This window comes from Schistocerca piceifrons, chromosome 9 (genome assembly GCF_021461385.2).
Source record: "Schistocerca piceifrons isolate TAMUIC-IGC-003096 chromosome 9, iqSchPice1.1, whole genome shotgun sequence".
In the NCBI taxonomy this organism is placed as follows: Eukaryota; Metazoa; Arthropoda; class Insecta; order Orthoptera; family Acrididae; genus Schistocerca; species Schistocerca piceifrons.
Window position 1 is genome coordinate 174,412,559 of NC_060146.1, and position 27,873 is coordinate 174,440,431.

Below are 27,873 nucleotides of genomic sequence, written 5' to 3' on the forward strand. Positions count from 1 at the left end.
CACAGATGCTACAATGCCTCGCCATCGCTGCTGCGTTACATACGTGTTTCATAACCCTCCACTGGGGGGGCAAAAATTTGGCAGCGATGGTGAGTCATTTGGACTTGCCAAGCGCGGCAAAATTTTTCTTTAATTAACAAAATTCTACAACTTACAGAGTATTTAAATGTTGTGCACACGCACTAAGTACAAAATATATCAGACAAAGACAAAATGTGAGTACAAAACATAGTAGCAAATCAGAAAAGTATATACAAATTATTTGACAGATAAAGTGCACAGGCACTGAAAAAAATTCTTTAGCATATTCAGAACAAATAAACAGACTGGCAAGAATAATTAGATGTAGTACATAAAGTATATGTTGTGCACACGCACTAAGTACAAAATATATCAGACAAAGACAAAATGTGAGTACAAAACATAGTAGCAAATCAGAAAAGTATATACAAATTATTTGACAGATAAAGTGCACAGGCACTGAAAAAATTCTTTAGCATATTCAGAACAAATAAACAGACTGGCAAAAAATATTATGTTGACAAGTGACATAAGTGTACTCGCATTGGAGTTCAGCGAATCGAAAAATGTATAACCTATGAACATAAATGATGTTACCAAAAAATTTTTCTTTATGTGACAAGAATCAGGATAGGAAAGGGAAGGATTGCATCATGGTTGTAGCACTTTAGATTGCACACAGCTGCTCTGAAAGTCCATATCTTTCCACAGAAGTACAACACCAAGTGACACAACTTGAAGTTCTTTTCCCATCAGAATTTATCAGTGTAGCCAAGACACTGAACTGTCGTAGTAATGTTCCATGTTTTCATTTTGGCAGTACATTAGGTACACCAAACAGTGGGACCATAATAACGTCTTCATTGCTCACGGTGGTGGACAGCATGTCGTGTCAACACCACACTCTTACAAGGCACACCAACGTAGAATTAGTGCAAAACCAAATATAGTGCTCCATGATCACTGGGACAAACAGGACAAATGGACATTGCAGTAATTCAGGGTAGTCAGCTTATGAGGTGAAGGACATCAAGTCACATAATATTGACAATTACAGACTTAATTAGTAGTTTGTGGCATTCATAGCCCAGTTATTGAACATTTCTGTACCAAGTATGTAGTATTACAGAAAAATGTTCATTAATTGTTTTACATAGAATCAGTAGCCTTCTTTTCCTGGTTACAAAGCATTATGAAATAATCGCATTCTTTTCAGTTACAGAGTATAATTAAGAATCATTAACCTTCTCCTAATTACAGTTAATTAATCATTTGTCATTCGAATAATCATTAGCCTTTTCCTAATTACAGTTAATTAATCATTTGTCGTTAATTAATCATTTGTCTAATTACAGTTAATTAATCATTTGTCGTTAATTAATCATTTGTCTAATTACAGTTAATTAATTAATCATTTGTCATTTCAATATAGTAACAATTATTAGCCTTAATTAATTACAAAGCATTATTAAACAGTACCATAGTTAATTAATTATGTGTCATTCCAATCTATTAAGAATCATTAGTCTTTTCCTAATTACAAAGCATTATGAAACAGTCACATTCATTTCCAACAACAAAGTATGGCATCGTTAATTAATCATTTGAAATTCCAATATATTAAGAATTATTAGCCTTCTCCTAATTACAAAGCATTATTAAACAGTCACATTCATTTCAAATTACAAAGTATCAACATTGGAAACAAGAGCTAATCAATGGCATAATTAATAACAATTCGTGGAGTGACATTAATTATTGGCACTCAGTGGCCAGCAAGTATTGAATAAAATCATCATTTAGTATTATTCAGATTATTACGAAGTCATTATTAAAAATCAGTTAATTACAGTCATAGCATTAATAATCATGGGCATTACAAGTACTCATTACAATAAACAGTGTTCCTCATTCAGTAGTATTCAGATCATTACAAAGGCATTATTAAAATCAGTTAATTACAGTCAAATCATTAGTAATCACAAGCATTATAAGTGGTAACATTACAATAAACAGTGTTCCTCCTTCAGTAGTATTCAGACCATTACAAAGTCATTATTAAAATCAGTTAATTACAGGCAAATCATTAATAATCACAGGCATTATACGTAGTATCATTATAATAGACAGTGGCAGTTATTAGCTAGTGACAAAGCATTATTTTGAATATAGTCTCATTAAGAGGTCATTACTCAAGTGACGTACTATTCAGAGTTGATCAGTATTATTCAGAATTATCATAAATTAGTGACATTATGTGGGACTGGTAATACATGTTTTTTGTTAGCAATGCATTGCGTTGGGATCGATAATTAATTGCTGAGGCATAATACTTTTTGCTTTTGACCTATTGCTGCAAATGAGGATAGGTAACGTCATTCGTCATGAGTCAGCTGTAGCAAGATTATGTAACAAGGCAGTACATGTGATCACATTTATAAACGATAGACACAAATGGGTAAAAAATATAAAAATGCAAGTACTAGAACAGGTATAATAACTAACAGGTTTAGTAAGTATCATGAAAAGCTTCTCCTGGAAAAAATTACAAAATGGATTATTGACCTGAAAGAAGAAACGCACACTATGCTGAAAAGTAGTGAACTTCGAATTAACAGGTAGCGAAATGTGTATAAAATGTGTTCCATAGCTGTCCTTTCCAAAACTTTCTGTCATCCTACTATGCAATATAACACCTGCTGTCAAAACAAACTGCAACAAATACTTAAATAACTACATAGCATAAATACATAACTTCAACATTATCCTCATCTGTAAAAAAAAAAACTTCATTATCCATCACTTCATTATCCACATTACCATAACTTCATTATCATCATCACCTGTAAAGAAAAACTTCATTATTCATAATACCATATCCCTCATCATCATTCATTAGTATTCACTATCATCTGCAAAAAATCACTTCATTACTCATTACATAACTATTCCTTATCTCTAGCATATTTCATCACTAAAACTAAGATGTGTAGTTCAGTCTGACAGCCTGTATCAATCACCTTGTATTCTGAAAGAAAAAATTAGTTAAGACTGCTATTCTGTGATGAGTATAGTATAGTCTTGTTAATGCTTGTTAATCCTGATCCATTTACTCTTCCTCATAAAGTTATTGCATCTCCTTTCGTTTATCCCGTAGGTGAAATTCCCATTTCTGTTGAATCTATTTCTTACATGCATCATTTCTTTCTGAAATTGATGACAGAGATTAATGTCCTGCATTTAAAGCATATACCCACTAAATAAGGACTGGTTTATGGTGACATAATTAACCATACAGCATAACATGACAGAAAACGTAATATGTCAAAAACATTGACAGTGTTCAAAAACAAAAATATACACAGAATAATACTATGCAGCAGCAAAAAAAAATGTAAAACAGTCACGATGTTGAGATGTCATAGGGCAAAACAAAAAAAATGTCAAAGTCGACTGGTGTGTGTTATATCTTAACTATTTCATAGTGCATACAAACAAAACTGGAGTACAGTCATATACACAAAAAAATGGAAAATGTGCACGGTCTGATGTGTAACGACAAGAAAAGCGACCTGCTAACCATACCTTGCCGGGCACTTGCCAAGAAAAAACACGATAATCATCAATAAGTAGTCACATAAATATAATTGCAGAAATAGTCATAAATGTGTAAATTCATCTGGAAAAATATGCACGGTCTGATGTGTAACGACAAGAAGAGCGACCTGCTAACCTTACCTTGCCGGGCACTTGCCAAGAAAAAATACGATAATCATCAGTAATTAGTCACGTGAAATAATTGAATTAGTAAATGGCATCATAGTGTGTTGAATCATACAGTGGTTTCACTCAATAAACGGTTTAATGTTTGATATATGGTGATTGCCTTTCGATTTTCTGGTTCTCAAAGTTTCGACGTGTACAACATTGGGGTGAGGGATGCTGCGAATCCGATATGGACCTGCGTATAGAAGTTCAAATTTACTGCACTTACCTTTTAATTTGCTGGATAAATAGTGTGTACGTACTAATATCTTCTGTCCAACGTGAAAGTCGCGGCGTGTACAAACCTGTTTTTGCTGTCTTCTCCGGCGCTCTGCGGCACGTTTGATGTTGTTCAGCGCAATGTCAATTATTTCGTGGTGTCGTAGGCGACGACTTTTGGGAAATTCTATTAATTCTTTAATTTTGTTCGGTGGTTCAACGTTTTTCAGTATAACAGTCGGAGATAGCATAGTGGATTCATTTGGAATGGAATTAATTACATCTTGGAATGAGAGTATGTGTGTATCCCAATCAATATGTCTTTTGTGGCAGTATATTCGGCACAGCTTACCAATTTCTTTCATTAATCTTTCACAAGGGTTCGAAGAAGCGTGGTACTTGGATATATAGATCGGAGAAATGTTTCTGGCTCGTAACATGCGTGTCCATACGCTACTACGAAATTGAGATCCATTATCAGAAATTACTTTCATTACATGCCCTACATGAGATAGAAAATGTTTTACAAATGCTTTCGAAACAGTTTTAGCAGTAGCTTTGCGTAATGGAGTGAAAGTAACAAATTTTGAAGTGAGCTCAACTGCGACAAAAATGTAGCAAAAACCTCTGTTAGTTCTCGGAATCGGACCAAAAATATCTACTGCAGCCATGTGTCTTAATTTAACAGGTATAATGGGATATAATGGAGGAATATGTGAAGTGGTGTCTGATTTAGCTTTCTGGCAAATTTTACAAGACGCTAAAACTCGTCGTATACGTTTCTCCATGTTGGCAAAATAACAGTTCTGTCTCAGTATAAGAAAACATTTTCGTGTTCCGTAATGTGCGTAACTTAAATGAGTGTACCAAATTAATTTGTTAACCAGTTCGTCAGGAATGCATAATAACCAATTGTTGCTGTCAGGATGAGAGCGGCGAAACAGAATGTCATTGCGTACAGTGTAGTGGTTTCTAATCGTAACATTATTCTTATCTTGCCAAAGCTGTTTAATTTCTTTCCACACATTGTCTTTGTTTTGTTCTTGTGCTATGTCCTGTAATGACGATGAAATAAAATTTTCAAATGCGACTTGCTGAATGTACATGACACTGAAATTTGTTTTGCAGAAGTTGGTTGCTACGTCTTGCTGATTGTTGCCGAGAGAACGCGATAGTGCGTCTGCTATAACATTTTGTGTGCCGGGAATGTGAACAATCGTAAAATTAAATTCTTGCAAATAAAGTTTCCATCTGCTTAATCTGTCGTGAGTAAACTTAGCTGAAAGTAAAAATTGTATTGCTCTGTGGTCTGTGTAAACTGTGGTATGTCTGCCATAAAGAAAATGCCTAAATCTCGTGAAAGCCCATACAACACATAATGTTTCAAGTTCTGTAACGGAATAATTTCGCTCAGCAGGTGACAAAATGCGGCTTGCAAATGCGACGTTTTTAATAACTGTTGAACCATCTTCTTCTATTTCCTGGAAAATATGTACGCCTAAAGCGGTGTTGGAACTGTCGGTGGCAATGGAAAAATTTCTAGTAAGATCAGGGTGCGATAAAAGTGGTGCATTCAACAAAGCATGTTTCAGGTTCATGAATTCAGAGTGTGCTTGCTTATCCCAAGACCAAATACTGTTTTTACCTGTTAAATGGCATAATCTGGGTGTGTCTAAAGCAGAGTGATGAATAAATTTACGAAAAAAGTTAATTAAGCCCAAAAAACTGCGTAATTGCTTCTTCGTCGTAGGAACACTAATGTCACGTAGAGCCTGAAGTTTTTCTGGATCAGGCGCAATGCCTTCTGCTGAAATTACGTGTCCAAGAAATTTTATGGAAGTTTTGCCAAAATGCGATTTACTGAGGTTAACTGTAAGTCCTTGTGCATGAAAAGTTTGCAGCAGTTGTTCAAGAATCAGATTGTGTTCATACCAGTTAGCTTCTGCGATAAGAATATCGTCTACGTACGTCGTAATTCTGTCCTTAAGTTCTGTCGGAAGTATTGTGTTCAAACCGCGAATAAAAGCTGCAGAAGAAATAGTTAAGCCGAACGGTAATTTGCAAAATTGATAACAGTCGCCGAAACAGAGAAAAGCTGTATATTTTCTGCAGTTCGGATGAAGTTGAATTTGCCAAAATCCCGATTTCAAATCTAATGTAGAATAAATAGCTGTACCATGAAATTTCTGTAAAAGTTCCTCTAATGTCTGTGGTCGGTCTGTTTCATTAATAATAATGTCATTAATGTGACGTGAATCAAGTACAAGGCGAAGTGAGCCATCTTTTTTCTTAACAATATGCAGCGGGTTTATGTACGGACTAACTGCTGGTTCAATAATTCCCTGATCAAGCATATCTTGCAGCTCTTTTTTAACCTGTTCTCTGTGAATATATGGAATGGGATAATGCTTTGCTTTAAATGTGTCGTGCGGTTTGACTTGAAATTCATACATAAAGCCGGACATAGTACCAGGAATGTTGTCAAAAACTGGCGCTTGCTGTAAAAGAATTTTGTGTAATTGCGTTCGTTCGTCGTCTGTAGTTGCACTGCTCTCTTTAACCTTATCAGAAATTAACTGCATAACGTCGTAGTCAGCTTCGTCTGGAGTATTATAGTTATGTACGTACGTATCCGTGAACAATGTGGGATTACAGTCTATGTTACGTGTTGCGGAAATGACCTCTGTGCGGTTAATTGTTTGTTCTTCCGCAGATAAAGAGTGCTGAAATTCTAAAGCCAATTGTACATTTTCATCCTTTAACATTAAATAAGAATTCTGAAAGTCGATAACTGCGTGGTGTTGTACCAGAAAATTCGTGCCTAAAATAATGTCTGTTGTCAATAAAGGAACAATCCAAAAATTAGTGTGGAAAGTATGACCTCCAATACTAAATGATAAATGCGTCTGTAATTTAACGTCTACTCCTTTACTCGATACTGCTCCCTTCACTTTTGTTTTGCCTAAAGGTAATGTCGGATAGGTATTCTCTTTGTTGCACTCATTAAAAGTCTCCTCATTTATTACTGATATAGGTGAGCCGGAATCAATTACTGCTGAGAATTTTGATGAACCAATTTTAATTTCGATAACAGGATGTGAAATGGTTTTCTGAATAACTGGTCTTTCCTGTAAAAGAGTGTCTCTGATGTCGTCAAAAGTAATTACATTTTCGTGAACAACATTTTGCGTGTCTAAGGTAGTGCTTGTATTATTGGAAGATGCGTCCTGTACATTATCTAGTCAGATTCTATCTGACGTGTTATTATTATTAGGAGGATTCTGTGGCATTTCGACTATTTGAACTGTCCTATTACTTCTTCCAGGCGTGTTACGCTCTGGATGGTACCTACTGTCGGGTTCATTCATGAGAATATGTTCTTGCGTATGATTTTGCTGTTGGTATGACCGACTGTTGTTAGATGTTCGCTGAAAATTGTCCTCATTATTTTTACGTCTGTCGTAATAGTCATTCCTATACGGTGCATTACGATAGGAATTGAAATACTGTCTTCTTTGTGCGTAGTTGTTTCCTTGCTGACGTACGTTACTATTTGTTGGACCAGGGGCTATACGTCCACGCGGCGAAACATTAAAGCCTGGTTGACCTTGTGTATTCCATTGTTGGTTAGGTATGTTAACCGGCTGGTTTTGATGTTGTTGTTGTGAAACACCTCTATTGTTACTAAAGTGTTGTTCCTGCTGCTGAAAATTTTGACGGTATTGATAATTCGAATTTTGCCTGTTATTAAAGTTTTGGTAATTGTCGTTCCTAAAACGTCTGTTATCTTTCCGATTGGAATTACGTCCCTGATCATAATTGTAGTACTGTTGTTGACCTTGGTTGTTACTCAAAAGGTTTTTGTTTACAAAAGAATAATCAGATTGCTGTACTTCCAAGAGCTGTAAAAGATCTCTGAATGCTGAAATGTTTTCTTTTTGCTGGCCCGTTAGAAGTGACACTCGTAAAGACCGTGGTAATTTAGAGATGCATAGTTGGATAAGTGCGGATTCACTGTACGGTTCACTTAGGTACTGGTTTTGTTGTACCATATGCTCAAAAAATTGCGTTACACTGGGAAAATTTGAGTTTTCATAGTTTGGCAAACTAATTAGTTGGTCTTTAATTCCGCGCTGTGTCGTCTTCGACCAGTACGCTGACAGAAAAGCATTCTGAAATTCCTCTACCGAGTAACACTGTCTCGCGATCGGTCTCATACGAGTTGCCGGTTCGCCTTCCAAAAAACTGCAAATAAATTCAAGTTTATGTGTTACAGGCCAAGTCGGTGGAAGAGCAAAACTAAACTGTTGAATCCAATCCAGTGGGTGAATCTGCGTTCTATCGTTTTTGAAAACCTTAAACTTTCTCACTGACAGAAAATGTTTGTAGTCGAAGTTATCATCTCTGCATGATGGAACAGGTTCAGGATCGTAAGAGTATCTATTGAACTGTGGTTGTTCGGAATCTAAGTCCCGTACTCTCTGCATATTACCCAAATTATACGCGCTGCGTGAGTCTGACACATGTTCATAAAGTGGCGTCTGTTGTGTATTATTAACAGAAGTGTTTTTCATTTCTGTTACTTCTTGTTGTAAATTTGATAACTTCCTACGTAACGTGTTGTTAGATGAATCGATCTCATTAATTGTCTGCTGTAAATTTTGAAATTCAGGCGTTTGGATAAATGAAACCGGTGCAGTATCGTCTGATTTATTGTCATTAGCATTTTCGATAATATCAATACGACTGGCCAATTCATCACATTTTTCAGTCAGTACTTTAACCTGATCATCGGTTTTAGAATCGGATGCATTAATCTGTTTTTGCAACTTACGCGTAGTTTCGCTCAGTTTTTTAACATCAGCTTTGATGACATCGCAATCCTGTGTTAGATCTAATTGTTCGAATCTATCTGTCACTGTTTGAATATTTACTGTGTGTGTATCTGTTTTTAATTTAAGATCAGAAATTTCATCCCGTAATTCCGCGTTCAATTGTTCTATGGTATTAATTTTGTCGGACACTGTAGTAATATTATTGTCTACATACGTCTTCGCTTTCGCGAATATTTTACGTTTGTCCTCTTGTCTTTGTGCAGTGATTGTTTCCATGACTTGTCGTTTTACTTTGTTTTGATCCTGAATAAATCTGCGGAAACGCGTATCACTGTTCTGTATGTGCTGATTAAAGCGCTCGTTAATCTGAGTGTTCTGCTGTTTGAATTTCGCGTCTATCTTTGCGTCCACTGAGCGCGAAAGTTCTACCGTCATTGCTCTAAACTCGTCCCGTAATTGTGTAGCTTTTTCAGAGCACTGTTTGGCGACTCCGCTAATTTCGTCTCTGAGTGTATCTGTCGCGGCTGTTTGCATTTCCCTTAATTCTTGCGCAACCGACTTTATTTCTTCGCTATTTTTTTTTGAACAAGCCTCAATTTCCACGCGCAACTGTTCCTTAGTGTCATGGCACTGCGCGGCAACGGCTGTAATTTGTTCACTAAGTTGTTTGAAATTTTTGTCATTATTGTCAAGTTTTTCATTTAAGTGTTTGTTATCTTCCCTAAGTTGTTTGAGATTTTCGTCATTATTGTCAAGTTTCTCATTTAAGTGTTTGGAATCATTATCCTGTTTTTCAGCCATTTGTCGTAAAAATGCCATAACTTGATCCCACCCAAAAGTAGCTGTTGCATTCTCAGTACTGTGTGGTGGTATATGTGCAATTGTCACGTTCTGTGCGACCATTTGGTCATTCTGCATTTTAGAAAAAGGTTTGCCAGTCAAATGTACATTATCAGTCATTGTTTCGGAATTAAATAAATCCGTCCTACTTTGTGTGATCTGTTCATTTTCATTAGACAAATTTGTCTGTTCGTCACCTGAATTTAGTAAATCGGTTGTGTTAGGCTGGGCAGCGCTCATTACAAGAGAGCGTCCCGCGTCATCGATTGTCGTCAAATCAACAGAGGACATAACCGAGTTCGTTTGTTCATCATTAAGACAAAAGTCATCATTAGTGGTTGGAATACACTGATTATTAGTGAACGCAGGATTGTCATCATCACACTGCGTGTCACATGTCCTATCGGTAAAGTTGTTTAAATCGGTAGTTTCGTTCGTAATACCTCGCGATACACTATTCACAGTCTTTCGCGGCATTTTTACAGTAGTCACAATTATTCAAAAACAAATAAGCACAAATGCTAAAGCAACACACAAATACAACAAAGCAACAAATTGCCGTTGACCTGTAGAAAGAAAGTCACAAGTTAATAAAAGCGTTGCGCCAAATCCTAATTATATCTAAGCAAATAAGAGCAGATATGTGACTGTTTTTCAAAAGACTCTCAACGAAATTCGATCCTGGCAGGGTCGCCAAGTGTAACGTCCCCACCGCAATTATCCAAGAAAATAAAGCAATACTTAATAGAAATGGGAGCCAAGTGTAACCTCCCCACAAAAATTTGAAAGAAAGAAACACGACAATATTTAATTATGAATGCTAATGGACATTGCGCTAATTGTAACCTCGCCCACAATGAGAGGTATTGAAAATGGCAACAAAAATGTGAAATTCGCAATCTGACTCAAATATAAATTCTTCACAAAATTTAAAGTCCGTTCAGTGACAAGAAAATACAATTAAATCGAAATATCGGTCTTTGGCCCTGTGTAAAACAATCAGAATTAAAGTCTTACCTCAGAATAAATGGATGTCACATATCTGCTCTTGTTGTTGCGCACCGCTTGGAGGAACTGCATTGCAAATAATAATATTCTGTTTTTTTTTGATTCTAGTGAAATTTTTCTTCAAAAGAAGTGGAATGAAATGGGAAGTGCAACGAAATCTTGAGTTCAATAAAAAATTAAATTTTTGAGAAAATGCTTTTGAAATAAAAAAATTATTATTGGGAGACTTGTTGGAGAATAATTACAATGAATAAAATTTTTCATTATCTAATGATTATATTAATTAACAGTATACCTTATTCCTCATCTTGACCAGTGTTGCCGACCGCCTACATCACACAACCGCACTGGGCTGCTATTACTGACCGACCGCTCTGCATGACGACTACAGACTCGCAACGACTAACTCCACAGACTCGCAACGACAGACTCCACAGACTCGCAACGACAGACTGACTGCTACTGACTGAGAACCGCTCGCAACACTCGCGCGGTCAAGCGCATACTCTCTGGTCACAGATGCTACAATGCCTCGCCATCGCTGCTGCGTTACATACGTGTTTCATTTGTGACAATGAAACCGGAACTCACACCCGAATTCCCCATTCCACGCGATCAGTTGCTGTAACTGTCTCGACCATCCGAGCACGTCTCCAAACCGACTCAAACTTCAATATCTCACCTTGTGTTTACGTCCTGTATTTGCACAATTGCTGTGATTTCTGCACTGGGAGAGAGCTATGATTATTGTCGGGGCCTTGTCTTGGCATGAAATACTACACTACTGGTCATTAAAATTGCTACACCAAGACGAAATGCAGATGATAAACGGGTATTCATTGGAAAAATATATTATACTAGAATTGACATGTGATTACATTTTCACGCAATTTGGTTGCATAGATCCTGAGAAATCGGTACCCAGAACAACCACCTCTGGCCGTAATAACGGCCTTGATACGCCTGGGCATTGAGTCGGACAGAGCTCGGATGGCGTGTACAGGTACAGCTGCCCATGCAGCTTCAAAATGATACCACAGTTCATCAAGAGTAGTGACTGGCGTATTGTGACGAGCCAGTTGCTCGGCCACCATTGACCAGACGTTTTCAATTGGTGAGAGATCTGGAGAATGTGCTGGCCAGGGCAGCAGTCGAACATTTTCTGTATGCAGAAAGGCCCATACAGGACCTGCAACATGAGGTCGTGCATTATACTGCTGAAATGTAGGGTTTCGCAGGGATCGAATGAAGGGTAGAGCCACGGGTCGTAACACATCTGAAATGTAATGTCCACTGTTCAAAGTGCCGTCAATGCGAACAAGAGGTGACCGAGACGTGTAACCAATGGCACCCCATACCATCACGCCGGGTGGTACGCCAGTATGGCGATGACGAATACACGCTTCGAATGCGTTTTCACCGCGATGTCACCAAACACGGATGCGACCATCATGATGCTGTAAACAGAACCTGGCTTCATCCAAAAAAATGACGTTTTGCCATTCTTGTACCCAGATTCGTCGTTGAGTACACCATCGCAGGCGCTCCTGTCCGTGATGCAGCGTCAAGGGTAACCACAGCCATGGTGCCCGAGGTGATAGTCCATGCTGCTGCAAACGTCGCCGAACTGTTCGTGCAGATGGTTGTTGTCTTACAAACGTCCCCATCTGTTGACTCAGGGATCGAGCCGTGGCTGCACGATCTGTTACAGCCATGCAGATAAGATGCCTGTCATCTCGACTGCTAGTGATACGAGGCCGTTGGGATCTAGCACGGCGTTTCGTATTACCCTCCTGAACCCACCGATTCCATATTCTGCTAACAGTCATTGGATCTCGACCAACGCGGGCAGCAATGTCGCGATAAGATAAACCGGAATCGCGATAGGCTACAATCCGACCTTTATCAAAGTCGGAAACATGATGGTACGTATTTCTCCTCCTTACACGAGGCATTACAACAACGTTTCACCGGGCAACGCCTGCCAACTGCTGTTTGTGGATGAGAAATCGGTTGGAAACTTTCCTCATGTCAGCACGTTGTAGGTGTCGCCACCGGCGCCAACCTTGTGTGAATGCTCTGAAAAGCTAATCATTTGCATATCACAGCATCTTCTTCCTGTCGGTTAAATTTCGCGTCTGTAGCACGTCATCTTTGTGGTGTAGCAATTGTTATGGTCAGTAGTGTATGTTGGCGGCAGTAGAATCGTTAGGCAGTCAGCTTCAAATGGCGGTTCTCTAAATTTTCACAGAAGTGTTTCTCGAAAAGAACGTCGCCTTTCCTCTAGGGATTCCCAGTTGAATTCCCGAAGCATCTGCATTATTATAACAAATCTATCAGCCCGCCTCTGAACTGCTTCGATGTCTTCCTTCCGTCCGACCTGTTCTGATCCCAAACACTCGATTAGTACTCAAGAACAGGTCGCACCAGCGTCCTACATGCGGTCTCCTTTACAGGAGAACCACTCTTTCCTAAAATTCTCTCAATGAACCGAAGCCGATCATTCGCCTTCCCTACTACAGTTCGCAATTGCTCGTTCCAGATCATCTCACTTTGCAAAGTTATGCCCAGATTTTTAAACGACTTGATTGTATCAAGAGGGACAATGGTAATATTGTATCCGACTTCCTAAGACACTTGAACAGCCTCCAAGCCAAAATAAAATTTACCATGGAAGTAGAAAACGACAAAAACCGATATTTCTGGATGTGCTGGTCACAGGCGATGGCAAAACTTGGGACACAGCGTGTACCGAAAGCCGACACACACGGACCGATACCTGCACAAACTATCAAACCACCACCGGAGCCAGAAAAGAGGTATGACTAATACGCTCGTAACGCGAGTAGGACGAATGTGTGAGCCGCAGCACCTCATACGCGAAATGCAACACCTGGGAAGTTTTCTGAGGAGCAATGGGTACTCCACAAATTATATTGGATGTGTAACAGAGCTAAACACTCGGCGAAGTAAGGAATCAGGAAACGAAAGTCGGGTACGGCCTTTCTGCCATACATTCCCAGAGTGACGGACAGAATCGGCCGTATATTGCGCAACTGCGGCGTAAAGACGATTTTCAAACCGACAAGGAAGATCAAAGAGTGTCTTAGATCGGGAAAGGGGAAAAGGGACCCACTTGCAATGTCGGGAATATATGGTATACCATCACATGCGGAAAAGTTTATGTCGGAATGACTGGACGATCAATCAACACCAGGCTCAAAGAACATAAGCCACATTGCAGGTTGGGGCAGGTGGAGAAATCGGCCGTGGCAGAGCACGCGCTGAGTGAGACAGACCACGTAATAAAATTCGCCGACACGGAAGTTCTCGCTGTAGAGAAGCACTATCACACGCGATTGTTCAGAGAAGCTGTAGAAATACAAAAACACGAAAACACGCGAACAGATTGAAGAAGAAAGAGGAAAGCCTAAAGGTAAACGGATCCTGGATTCCCGTACAGTCGCAGGTAGCAAGAGGAGAACCGCACCGGAAATAACCGCGGAGAAGCCCTGGGACGTTGGCGCGCCAGGTACATATAGTCAGCTACCGCGAACTCTGCTCCAGTTCACCACCGGCAATGGAGGGTGAAGCTTTGACAATGCCAGCCACTCCCGCTGGCGAAACGTCAGTAAAATCATCGGATGAATGTCGGCCGAATAATCCGAGCCAGAAGCCAATAGGCAGTTTGTCAACAAGTGGCCACGAAAGCTTTAACAATTTTGCATCCACATTAACTTACATTTTCGACATGTAGCGCTAGCTGCCATTCATCATACCAGCTACAAATTTTGTCTAAGTTGTCTTGTACCTTCCTACAGTCACTCAACTTCGACATCTTATACTACACCACAACATTGTCAGCAAATATCCGCAGATTGTTCCCCGCCTTGTCCGCCAAATGATTTATGTATATTGGGAACAGCGGTCGTGTCGCACTTCCCTGGGGCACTCCAGATGATAACCTTGCCTCTGATGAACATTCGCTGTCGAGGACAACATACTGGGTACTATTACTTAAGAAGTCCACGGCCGACCACATATCTGTAGACTTATTCCATACGCTCGTATCTTTGTTAACAAGCTACAATGAGACAGGCAACGGCCTTGCCGCAGTGGACACACCGGTTCCCGTGAGATCACCGAAGGTAAGCGCTGTTGGGCGTGGCCGGCACTTGGATGGGTGACCATCCGGGTCGCCATGCGCTGTTGCCATTTTTCGGGGTGCACTCAGCCTCGTGGTGCCAATTGAGGAGCTACTCGACCGAGTAGTAGCGGCTTCGGTCAAGAATACCATCATAACGACTGGGAGAGTGGTGTGCTCACCCCACGCCCCTCCTATCTGCATCCTTCTTTGAGGATGACACGACGGTCGGATGGTCCCGGTAGGCCACTCGTGGCCTGACGACGGAGTGCTTTACAATGAGACACCCAGTGAAACGCCTTCCGGAAATTTAGATATACGAGTATGCCCCTGGCCTGTTGCCTGTCATCCATAGTTCGCAGTATATCACGTCAGAGAAGCTGAGTTTTGCACGAGCGGAGGTTTCTAAAACTATGCTAATTCGTGGACATAAGCTTGTCATTCTCAAGAAAGTTCATTATATTCAAACTGAGAATATGTTGAAGGGTTCTACAGCAAATCGAATTTATGTATATTAGACTATAATTTTGAGGGTCCTTTCTTCTACCCCTCTTATGTACTGGTGTCACCCGCACTTTTTTGCAGTCGCTTGGGACTTCGTGCTGCGCGAGACATTTACGACAAATGCAGGCTAGGTAAGGGGCTAATGCCATTGAGTACTCTAAAAATCGAATTGTGGTTCGATCCAGACATGGTTGGTTTGTTTTGTTTTGCTTTAGGGCGCAAAAAACAGCTGGGGTCATACGCGCCCAAGTCAAAACTAGGGAACACGGAGTGGAGTTAAACGACTATGCGTCATTCCCAATGGACAGAATTGGAGACAGCTAAAAACAGGTACGTGGATAAAGGGCTAAAAAACATCATACAGTAATGGAGGTCCAAAACTAAAAATGAAATGGCCTTCGCCATTATGTAAAACGCGTCATACGCTAAAATGGCTGATCAGGCATGGTGATTTATTTGTTTTCAAATCTTTCGGTTGCTTCCCTAAGCCATGGATGCTTATTACTATGTTGTCCATGTGAGAGTCTGTCCAAAGGTCAAATGACGGTATATTTGTACGATTCTCCTTGAAAGTGAAATTTAAAACTTAAGTGAAATTTAAAACTTCGACTTCTGTTTTGCTATCTTCAACTGCCAAACCAGACTGGTCAAAAAGGGTCTGAATGGAGGCCTTGGACCCGCTTAGCGATTTTACCTAGGACCAAATTTTTCTAGGACTCTCTGCCAGATCCTTTGATGAGGTATGACGGCGGCAGCTGTTGTATGCTTCGCGCATAGATCCTTTCGCAGACACACTCATTAGCACTAACCTTTGATTGCCGTCATTTGAGCGTTCTCTCTTGAATCGAGAGTGTAGCAGCCTCCGCTTCTTTAACATCTTCCGCAGTTTGTTATTAAACCGTGGTGGGCCTTTATCATCCTTCATCCACTTATCAGGCACATAACTCTCCAGACCACGATTTAGAATCTGCTTAAACTGGGACCACAACCTTTCTAAGTCCATCTTACTGGAACTAAGTTATGTACGTTCACTGTTCAAGTGCTCTATCTAGCAGAAAATCTCTCCTAGCCTTCTTTACTTATTTAATAACTTTTGTAACCATAGTTGCTATAATGATATACTGATCGCTAATCCCTGGTTCTATACTAACACTTTAGGTATGGTCCGGCCTATTTGTAGCTAACAGGTCTGAGACATTTCCATAGACCTGCGGCTATGCTGCAGGTCAGTCTGTCACCACAACGTTTTCCTCCACTGACATTTGTTGGCATTCCAAACTCACAGTCCAAATATAACACTGGAATACAAAACAATTTCATAAGAAATCCTGTCATATTCAGAGAAACATACATTACAAGAAATAAATACGAAAATCAGCAACAAAATTTATAAAAGAAAGACAGCCAGATCAATAATCGCCAGTCTCACTCACCACGTCGAAAACAAAAGTAATCAATTTGTGTCTTACGCTGTAATAAGTAGTTTCAGCGATTCTCAATGCCTACCAAGTATTATACATCAAATCAAAATGGTTCAAATGGCTCTGAGCACTATGGGACTTAACATCTATGGTCATCAGTCCCCTAGAACTTAGAACTACTTAAACCTAACTAACCTAAGGACATCACATAACACCCAGTCATCACGAGGCAGAGAAAATCCCTAACCCCGCCGGGAATCGACCCCGGGAACCCGGGCGCGGGAAGCGAGAACGCTACCGCACGACCACGAGCTGCGGACTACTATACATCCCAGTCAACGAAGACTAAAGAAAGTCTACTAGGGGGAAAACGGTGTGGTCGCAAATATTTGTACAGTGCTAGAAGTGGGAGTGTAATGAACAACACACTATTCATAATGACCATTGGTGTGCGAGTGCTGAGGTGCGGGTGGAGCGCGTTTGAAGGTAACTTGTTTACGTTTTTCTGCATGAGAATCGTGCATAAAATGAGCTAAAATGAACTATTAACCATCGATTTTGTGACGCGGAGATTATTTGCAGTGTTGGCACTTCACAAAATGGGGGAAGATGACGCTATGTTGTCTAATGTGTTGCTGACCGACGAAGCATATTTCACTCTCCGAGAGCCTGTCGACAGCCACAACGGCAGAATTTGGGCTACTGAAAATCCTGCAACAGTTGTCTGGATCCCATTGCATGAGGAAGACACAGTGTGTGAATTTACCATATGAATCGTCATCGGACCCTTTTTCTTCGAGGACATGTGGGATGCTTCTTTTCGAACTCTGAGTGTGACGTGTACGAGATACGCCGATATCTTACAGAATCGCATCATCCGTTGCATGGCTAGTAAACACCTATTGGAAGGTATGACTTTTATACTGCATGGCGCTTCACCCATGTTGCTACACATGTGCAAGATCCCCTGCACACATCGTTTGGTGAGGATCGCCAGCTAAGCCATCCCTTCTATCATGCTTGGCCTACCATGTCCCCAAATCTCAGTCTGTGTGATTATTAGTTGTGTGGTTATCTGAAGTTGCGAGTCTACTGCGAAAGTCCGACCTCGTTAGGTATGCTAAAAGACAACATCTGACGTCAATTTCGCACCATATCTACTGATATGCTGTACAGTGTTGCTCACAAAACTGTCCTTTGACTACAGATATTCTTGATTAATGCCGAGCGATATGTTCAACCCTTGTTATGAAGAAGAATGTCGTCGCTAAAAATCAATGTTATGTTAATTATTGCTTTGTATTATATGTCGAATCGAGAACAGCTGCCAACATGAGTAACGTAGAAGTAAATATCCTCGGAGTAGTGGAGCAAATTAAATCACTTAATTAAAGCGAGTCTTCTGGTCCAGACTGTATACCAATTAGGTTCCTTCCGGAATATGCTGATGCATTAGCTCCATACTTAACAATCATATACAACCGTTCGCTCGACGAAAGATCCGTACCCAAAGACTGGAAAGTTGCACAGGTCACACCAATATTCAAGAAAGGTAGTAGGAATAATCCACTAAATTACAGGCCCATATCGTTAACGTCGATATGCAGCAGGATTTTGGAACATATATTGTGTTCCAACATTATGAACTACCTCTATTGACACACAATCAACATGGGTTTAGAAAACATCATTCCTGTGAAACACAACTAGCTCTTTATTCACATGAAGTGTTGAGTGCTATTTACAAGGAATTTCAGATCGATTCCGTATTTCTGGATTTCCAGAAGGCTTTTGACAATGTGCCACACAAGTGGCTCGTAGTGAAATTGTGTGCTTATGGAATATCGTCTCAGTTATGTGACTGGATTTGTGATTTCCTGTCAGAGAGGTCACAGTTCGTAGTAATTGACGGAAAGTCATCGAGTAAAACAGAAGTGATTTCTGGCGTTCCCCAAGGTAGTGTTATAGGCCCTTTTCTGTTCCTTATCTATATCGGTTGTTCGCCGATGCCTCTGTCGTTTATCGACTAATAAAGTCATCAGAAGATAAAAACAAACTGCAAAACGATTTAGAAAAGTCTGAATGGTGCGAAAAGCGGCAGATGACCCTAAATAACGAAAAGTGTGAGGTCATTCACATGAGTGCTAAATGGAACTAGCTAAACTTCGGTTACACAATAAATCAATCCAATCTAAAATCCGTAAATTCAACTAAATACCTAGGTATTACAATAACGAACAGCTTAAATTGGAAGGAACACATTAAAAATGTTGTGCGGAAGGCTAACCAAAGACTGCGTTTTATTGGCAGGACGCTTGGAAAATGTAACAGACCTACTAAGGAGACTGCCTACACTACGCTTGTCCGTCCTCTTTTAGAATACCTCTGCGCGGTGTGGGTCCTTACCAGCTAGGACTGACGGAGTACATCGAAAAAGTTCAAAGAAAGGCAGCACGTTTTGTATTATCGCGAAATATGGGAGAGTGTGTCACAGAAATGATACAGGATTTGGTCTGGACATCATTAAAAGAAAGGCATTTTTCGTCGCGGCAGAATCTTCTCACGAAATTCCAATCACCAACGTTCTCCTCCGAAAGCGGAAATATTTTGTTGACACCGACTTACATAGAGGGGAACGATCACCAAGATAAAATAAGGGAAATCAGAGCTCGTACGGAAACATATAGGTGTTCATTCTTTCCGCGCGCTATACGAGATTGGAATAATAAGAATTGTGAAGGTGGTTCGATGAATCCTCTGCCAGACACTTAAAAGTGATTTGCTGAGTATCCAGGTAGATGTAGATGTTGGTCATTTTGTGCACTGATTTCAATAAAACCCCATGTCATTCCAGTGACGAGTGTCAGATTTTACTTGTCTATCTACATTATTCCGTGAAGTATCGAATTTTTAAATATTAGCGGACTTTTGGCTCACCCTTTATTTCCTACACGAAACGTCCTATTCATTTTTTCTGTAGAACTAACGTTTTCATGGATTTAGGGATAGAAAAATCGCAGATTATTAAAATATTGTTCAAATAGTATAAAATTAATGTTTATCTTTAAATGCAGTAGCCGTTTTGAGGGATAAATTGTGCTCTGAAGATATAACAGGTTATAAGTGTGGGGGAATGTAGTTTGGCGGATTGTATTCATGCACTTCCCTCCTACACAGGTCTGCAAATTGAAGGTCGAGCAAGTGATCCCCACTCTATCTCCCCCACTACGTCAAGAGAAGCGACTACAGGATGTTGTAAAAGTTATTCACAAAGTTATACGGACCCTCCACAGCGCCCTTACTACTACTGCTACTACTACTACTACTACTACTACTACTACATATGGTGAGTAAGACGCGGAATGAGCTGTAACTTACCTTCCCAGTCCATGGTCAAGATGCAGTGTCGCGCTGTCAGAACCCACATAGGAGCCACAATGCTGCCTGAACACGTCTGTAAGTTATCTTTTGAAAGCGAGTACCAGAAGACAGCAAAGGGGTACAGGCTGACGAAAGTGACGAATCCGCCAAATATTCTGTCGTCAGGACAGCCGCTGTCCCGTCCCTTGCGGCGCCACAGTTCCAGGGCTTCTCTGCCCTTCCTCACCTCCTCTGGAGTGTTGAGGCTACAGCGTGCCACCGCGACGACAGCGCACCAAGCGGCGAGGCGACGCACTAGCACCATGTCAGCGGACGGGGATCAGCTCCGTTTGCGAGAAAATTTCTGCCAGATTCCTTCCACCATTCAGACAAACGCGTGATTTGCGCATCGCGTCCCGCAGTGAGTCAAGCGGCCGTTAAAACAGCGCTGTAAAACAAAACAATTCGCGAAATTTAAATACCTAACTCTCACTCGGAAGAAGATCACGGACAGAACAACTGCCACGTAGTAATAAAACACTATAAAAAAAAACAACCAACGAACCAGAATTTTGTATTCATCACACGCTATGTATCTTCAGCTGTTTGTCGATCATCAGATTACATCGCTGCTTACTGCCGTCAGCACATTCTCTGATTTTCCGCATAGAGTAGCAACCACAATCTCGAAAAAGTCAGTTGACGTTTCTCTCGGCGAGAAACAACGAACATAATGTAATACAGCTGTGAAAGTAACGAAATAAAGTGTATCCGTGTGTATTCGTTACTAAAAGTAACAGTACTCATTACACACGTATCGTTACTATTTACTTTGTTGTCGACCATATCGTAAAACTGGTAATTTCCAAGAAAGAATGCCTATCGAAGTCGCTGGTCCAAACGATACGTATCGAACGTGCGATCGTAAATCGATCATGTGACTCTGATGGCGGGTGTGATGAGTGTGTTTACGCTGGTCACTACAAGAATCACAAAAGAAAGGCGTTACAAAAATACTTGTAATTGCAAAGGAGACGACTTACCTTACTCGTCGTCGTTTTTGTCGCCATGTGAAAGGTCATTACGGTGGTCTGAATGGATAATATGGAAGAGTCGAACCATGTATTCTTCCTGACACTCGTTCGTTTTCCGCAATGAAACTGTAACAGTATTTCAGCATCGAAACTGCTCTTACGAAGTTTTACACACTTCGCACCACAGCAGTGTACATAGTCCCTTCTTTTCTACTCCTGTAGTACTCCATATTTGGGACAAAAAGTCGAACAATTTTCTATGCTGGATAAACATGGAACTAGATTCTTCCATGTGAGAGTATCCGCCGAAGAAACGTCAAGAACACCGGACATCCCATTCACTAACAACATAAATCGTGTTTTTCCCAAGCAACTCACAAATAATTCGCAGAGGTATGTAATTAAGAGCAAGTAAGGGAGCGATGGAAAACAGATAAAAATCACGATCACAAATAATTGATCACAATGCCCGCCACCTGGGTCGCAGGATCGACTTCCGATCGCACGTTCGATACGTATCGTTTGGACCCAGCAGCGACTTCGATAGGCAAACGTTCTTGGAAATTACCGTAAAACACGTATGGAATTCAATTTTAGCTCCCTTGTAAACGTAACCGGTTTTGAAACGACCTTGGGCTAACAGGTTTTGTCTTGTTTTTAAAAATTTTCGGCTAACATTGCCGATGTGGCTCTTTGTACAGCGAAGGATAAGTAGAAATATTAGACCGAAGCCGTTTACTCCCCGTCTAATTGTGCTGAGTAAATCAGATATCGTAACAGCTGTTTTCCAGGCGCCATATTTTACTGGGCTAGCAAATCTGCTTCAGACCTTAACATGTAAACACTGTTTCCGAAATTCGGTTTTCGTCTTACGGAAGATGTGTCGCATTTAAACGTAGTGACGATAATCGATACTACACTCATTCATCGGATGTCGTTTTTAACAATGTCCGCTTGGAGCGCTGCTGTCACAGTTATAACAACAATAAACAGGTGTGTAGCGGTTGTTATGTGTTAAGATGTGCTAACACCTGACACTTTTCTCTGGAAATATTTCTCAAGTGTAGGACAAAAAACAGCTTTGACTGTTTACGGACTGAGAGATATCACTAGAAACTTGTATCACGGATATGTATCTGTCAGCTTCCGAAATGCTATAATTCGTAATAAATGTTAGGCGTTTAGATGCGTTTACATATAATATTTACTGCTTGATAAATACAGATGTTGCTTTCGGCCAGGCACTAAGTATAAAGTATGGCCACAATATGACATTTTATTATTAATAATTCCAGCTAAGCTGCAATTGTTTAATTAGTAATGCTTCTTCTTTACCACAAGATTTTATCGGGTGTAGCGCCTTTCACAAGTAAACATCTAGTTGCAATAGATGCCCAAATTGCATCAGAGGATAAACTGTGGGCTGTCTATTTGTTGTTACATCGTTATAAGCACATAAGGTTTTGCTTGTATAGAATATTTTCGTGAAGTGCTTTTGACAGTTGTATTGACAAGATGTGTACCTCTATGTTTACTTGAGAATGGCGCTATAGCAGAAACAAGTTCGTAGTAAAGAAGAAGCATTACTATTTAAAATATTTGTAGTTACTTGGAATTATTCGTCACAAAAGAAAATACTGATGTGCCCTGTGTCGTACATCTGCTTGCCATGTTGAAAGTATCGAAGCGCAAAATCGAGGCGTGCATAACTAATCCAAAGACGTCAGACAAGAAGAAAAAGCATTCTGTGTGGGTCCGAGTGGGCTTTGAGACGAGCAGACTTGGGTTCCTACAGTCAGTTAATGTCCGAATTCCTCATTGAGGATACAGTACAGCTTTCGGATTTCTTAAGCATAAAACCAGCTGATTCCTAAAAGCTTGTTTGTAAAATTGGTGCACTTCAAAACAGAAACCAAATTCAGAAAAGTTATTAGCGTAGGAGAACGACTTGTTGTAACTTTGCGATTTTTAGCGTAAGGTAAGTAGGTACTAATACTAAATCATGAAACAGTATATTTTCGTGAAACGTCTGCATTGCTAAATGATTACATTTAGGTAATTGGTATTAAATGGGTGGAAAAGTACTTTCAGTTTGTCACTGTATAAGATGCCAAGGTTTTCGGTGCTAGTAGGTTTATATAATGTTCAGAATTGCTTGACGATTCAAAACACCGTTTCCCGAAGCCACCGAGTTACGACTGCTGTAGTTATGAAAAGCGGGTTTTGATAGTAGTTCATCCTACTCATTTATCTCGGGTAAGAGATGCAGAAATTTAATTTTCATTTTTTTACGTGAATATTCTGAAGAGAGACGTGTCATTTCGGCTGCAACGTATTTGCCGTATTGATCCTCTTCTTCGCTTATAGCTTTTTGCATGATTAAGTTATTTGTTGCAACAGTTTTCCTCTTCGGTTTGGTATTAATTTTATTTTTTTTCTGATATATCTTGATTGTTTGATATTGTCTTGCTTACATTTGCTGCCTCCTCTACTGTAGCAACCTTATCAGAATATAATAAAAACAATAAATTGATTAAGTTAGGTATAACTTGTAAAAAATATATTTTTAAATTTTTTTTCACCGTTTCCAGCATCAGGAGACTGGCGAAGTGTTGCCAACAAGTGCTTTGGAAAGCTTTTGACACCATTACCTCACAAGTGACTGCTAACCAAATTGCGTGCCTACGGAGTATCGTCTCAGTTGTGTCACTGGATTCGTGATTCTCTGTCAGAAAGGTCACAGGTCGTAGTAACTGGTGAAAAGTCATCGAGTAAGACAGCAGTAATATCTGGGGTCCCTCAAGAGAGTGTTATAGGACCAGATCTACGTAACCGATTTGGGAGACACCCGAGCAGTTCTCTTAGGTCTGTAGTGATTGAATCATAAAAGCTTGCCATAAAAAAGAAAATATCGTCCGAGTATGAATATTAGCTGTAAGCCTTGTAACTTGAGACGTACATCGAAAGCCGCTTTCATCAGTCCATTAAGAGTTCATAAGCAGTGAGAAACAGCTGATTTCATACGCACCGACTGCGAATTGGAGGTAAAAAGCGATACATTCACGTATCATCTACACTCATACTCATAAATTAAGGATAATTGCAGAATGTGGTGCCACACAACGTGGCACTACACAAAACTGGCACAAATAGCACACAGGCACATCGGGAATACACACGGCACGGTCTGTAAGTCCAGGGTATTGGTGATAAGTTGAGAAAACAGTCCCGAAACACATGTGCTACAAAATGCCACTGTTTCCTGCGCATGTACCCCGACATGAATATGGGATATGATCACCATGCACACGTACACAGGCCGCACAACGGGGTTGGCATCCCCTGGATCAGGTGGTCGAGCAGCTGCTGGGGTATAGCCTCCCATTCTTGCATCAGTGCCTGTCGGAGCTCCTGAAGTGTCGTAGGGGTTTAAAGGCGTGCAGCGATACGTCGACCGAGAGCATCCCAGATGTGTTCGATGGGGCTTAGGTCTGGAGAACAGGCAGGCCACTCCATTCGCCTGATATCTTCTGTTTCAAGGTACTCTTCCACGATGGCAGCTCGGTGGGGCCGTCCGTTATCATCCATCAGGTGAAGGTTGGACCCTTTGTGCCCATGAAAAGGTGGACATACTGGTCCAAAATGACGTCGCGATACACCTGGCCTGTTACAGTTCCTCTGTCAAAGACATGCAGGGGGGTATGTGCACCAATCATAACCCCATCCCACACCATCAAACCACGACCTCCATAAAGGTCCCTGTTCAAACTATTCCTGGACTCGTCTGTGAACATAACCTGGGACTATTGTTCCAATGACCATATACTGTGCCCTTGACACCAGGCTTTACAGGCTCTCCTGTGATCAGGGGTCAGTGGAATGCACCTTGCAGGTCTCCAGGCGAATAAACCATGTCTGTTCAGTGGTCTGTACACTGCGCGTCTGGAGACAACTGTTCCAGTGGCTGTGGTAAGGTCCCGATCAAGGCTACCTGCAGTACTCCGTGGCCGTCTGCGGGTACTGATGGTGAGATATCGGTCTTCTTGTGGTGTTGTAGTCTGTGGACGTCCCGTACTGTAGCGCCTGGACACGTTTCCTGCCTGCTGGAATCGTTGCCATAATCTTGAGATCACACTTTGTGGCACACGGAGAGCCTGCGCTACGACCTGCTGTGTTTGACCAGCCTCCAGTCGCCCACTAGTATTCTACCCCTCATAACGTCATCAATATGTGTTCTTTGAGCCATTTTCAACACACAGTCACCATTAGCACGTCTGAAAACATCTGCACACTTACTCGCTGCACCACACTCTGACATCCACCTACACGCCTCTGAGTATGTGGGCTGCTGCAAGCGCCACCGTGCGACGACCGCAAGTCAAATGCACCGCAGGGTCATACCTCGACGTGATTTAAACCTGCAAACCGCCCACCAGAGCATTGTTTCACCATGTATCAGCATTATCCTCAATTTATGAGTATGAGTGTATTTAGTGTCTAGTTGTAGTTTCACAGTTCTTCTACTTCTTCCCGTAGATTCTCGCGACAGTAGCACGTGAACATTCGACTATCTTCGCCGTTTTCGAGATACTCGCTCACAGACTTTTCGTAATAATAATCTGGCATTTGTCAAAGTCGCTTATCTCAGTGCATTTCCCCATTTACAGCCCATATCTTGACTTGGGTGATCCCCCGTCCGTTTCTGCTACGCTTACATACTTTTGTTACTGTGTCACATGCCCGCAACGCTACCAGGCGGCATCCAACGTCGTGGTGGAAATAGTCATAATGTTTTTTCTTATCAGTCTTCATTACTGATGCCAACGGCCTTGCCGCAGTGGTAACACTGGTTCCCGTCAGATCACCGAAGTTAAGCGCTGTCGGGCTGGGCTAGCATTTGGATGGGTGACCATCCGGTCTGCCGAGCGCTGTTGGCAAGCAGGGTGCACTCAGCCCTTGTGAGGCAAACTGAGGATTGAGAAGTAGCGGCTCCAGGCTCGGAGACTGACATACGGCTGGGAGAGCGGTGTGCTGAACACATCCCTCTCCATATCCGCATCCAGTGACGCCTATGGGCTGAGGATGACACGGCGGCCGGTCGGTAAGGTTGGGCCTTCATGGCCTGTTCGGGAGGAGTTTGGTTTAGTTTTTAGTTCATTACTGAGTCTACTCCACTATTAACAAAGGTATAAGCCGAGGTAGGTATTTCTTCTGGTAATTGGTTGTAATGCTCATCTGTCTTCTACGCTTTCTGAAGTTATGAAGTAGTGCATGCCCTCTTCTGAATGTTCCTTGCTAATACGTGAAGAAGCAATCGTGAGGTCCTAAAGAATATAGCGACCCACGTCGGGTTACGTGATACTGTTTGCAGATGATGCTCTCATTTACCGTCTTGTAAAGTCATCAGACGATCAAAACCAATTTAAAATGATTTAGACAAGATTTCGATATAGTGTGCAACGTGGCAATTGATTCTAAATAATGAAAAGTGTGAAGTCATCCGTATGAGTAGTCCTACTAAAATGAATCCGCTAAATTTCGGTTGCACCGTAAATCGCACAAATCTAAAGTCTGTGAATACGTCGAAAAGCTTATGGATTACCATTAAGAATAACTTAAACTGGAATGGTCACTTAGATAATGTTGTGGATAAGGCGAACCAAAGACTGCGATTTATTGGCAGGACACTCAGAAAATGGAACAGATCTACTGAAGAGACAACCTACACTACACTTGTCCGTCCTCCTCTGGAGTACGAGGTGCATTCAAGTTCTAAGGCCTCCGATTTTTTTTTCTCCGGACTGGAAAGAGATAGAAACATGCGCATTGTTTTAAAATGAGGCCGCGTTCATTGTCAATACGTCCCAGAGATGGCAGCACCGTACAGCAGATGGAACTGTTTTAAATACTTAAAATGGCGACGTTTTCCTTACTTGAACAGCGTGCAATCATTCGTTTTCTGAATTTGCGTGGTGTGAAACCAATTGAAATTCATCGACAGTTGAAGGAGACATGTGGTGATGGAGTTATGGATGTGTCGAAAGTGCGTTCATGGGTGCGACAGTTTAATGAAGGCAGAATATCGTGTGACAACAAACCGAAACAACCTCGGGCTCGCACAAGCCGGTCTGACGACATGATCGAGAAAGTGGAGAGAATTGTTTTGGGGGATCGTCGAATGACTGTTGAACAGATCGCCTCCAGAGTTGGGTTCTGTGCACACAATCCTGCACGACGACCTGAAAATGCGAAAAGTGTCATCCAGGTGGGTGCCACGAATGCTGACGGACGACCACATGGCTGCCCGTGTGGCATGTTGCCAAGCAATGTTGACGCGCAACGACAGCACGAATGGGACTTTCTTTTCGTCGGTTGTGACAATGGATGAGACGTGGATGCCATTTTTCAATCAAGAAACAAAGCGCCAGTCAGCTCAATGGAAGCACACAGATTCACTGCCACCAAAAAAATTTCGGGTAACCGCCAGTGCTGAAAAAATGATGGTGTCCATGTTCTGGGACAGCGAGGGCGTAATCCTTACCCATTGCGTTCCAAAGGGCACTACGGTAACAGGTGCATCCTACGAAAATGTTTTGAAGAACAAATTCCTTCCTGCACTGCAACAAAAACGCCCGGGAAGGGTTGCGCGTGTGCTGTTTCACCAAGACAACGCACCCGCACATCGAGCTAACGTTACGCAACAGTTTCTTCGTGATAACAAC

The 27,873-nt window shown here is 41.2% G+C and overlaps 1 protein-coding gene and 2 pseudogenes across 1 annotated transcript in view; 2 read left to right on the top strand and 1 right to left on the bottom strand.

Moving 5' to 3' along the window:
- LOC124716822 (trypsin 3A1-like) overlaps positions 1–20,442 on the bottom strand; it is a 62,173-nt gene extending 41,731 nt beyond the window's left edge. Inside the window, exon 1 of the mRNA XM_047243375.1 lies at positions 20,136–20,442. Within this exon, the coding sequence (XP_047099331.1) occupies positions 20,136–20,442 (307 nt within the window). The remainder of the gene's footprint in view (positions 1–20,135) is intronic.
- Positions 14,786–14,903, top strand: LOC124717655 (annotated as a pseudogene).
- Positions 20,443–25,970: 5,528 nt separating the features above from the next.
- On the top strand, positions 25,971–26,088 carry LOC124717427 (annotated as a pseudogene).
- Positions 26,089–27,873: the final 1,785 nt, after the last annotated feature.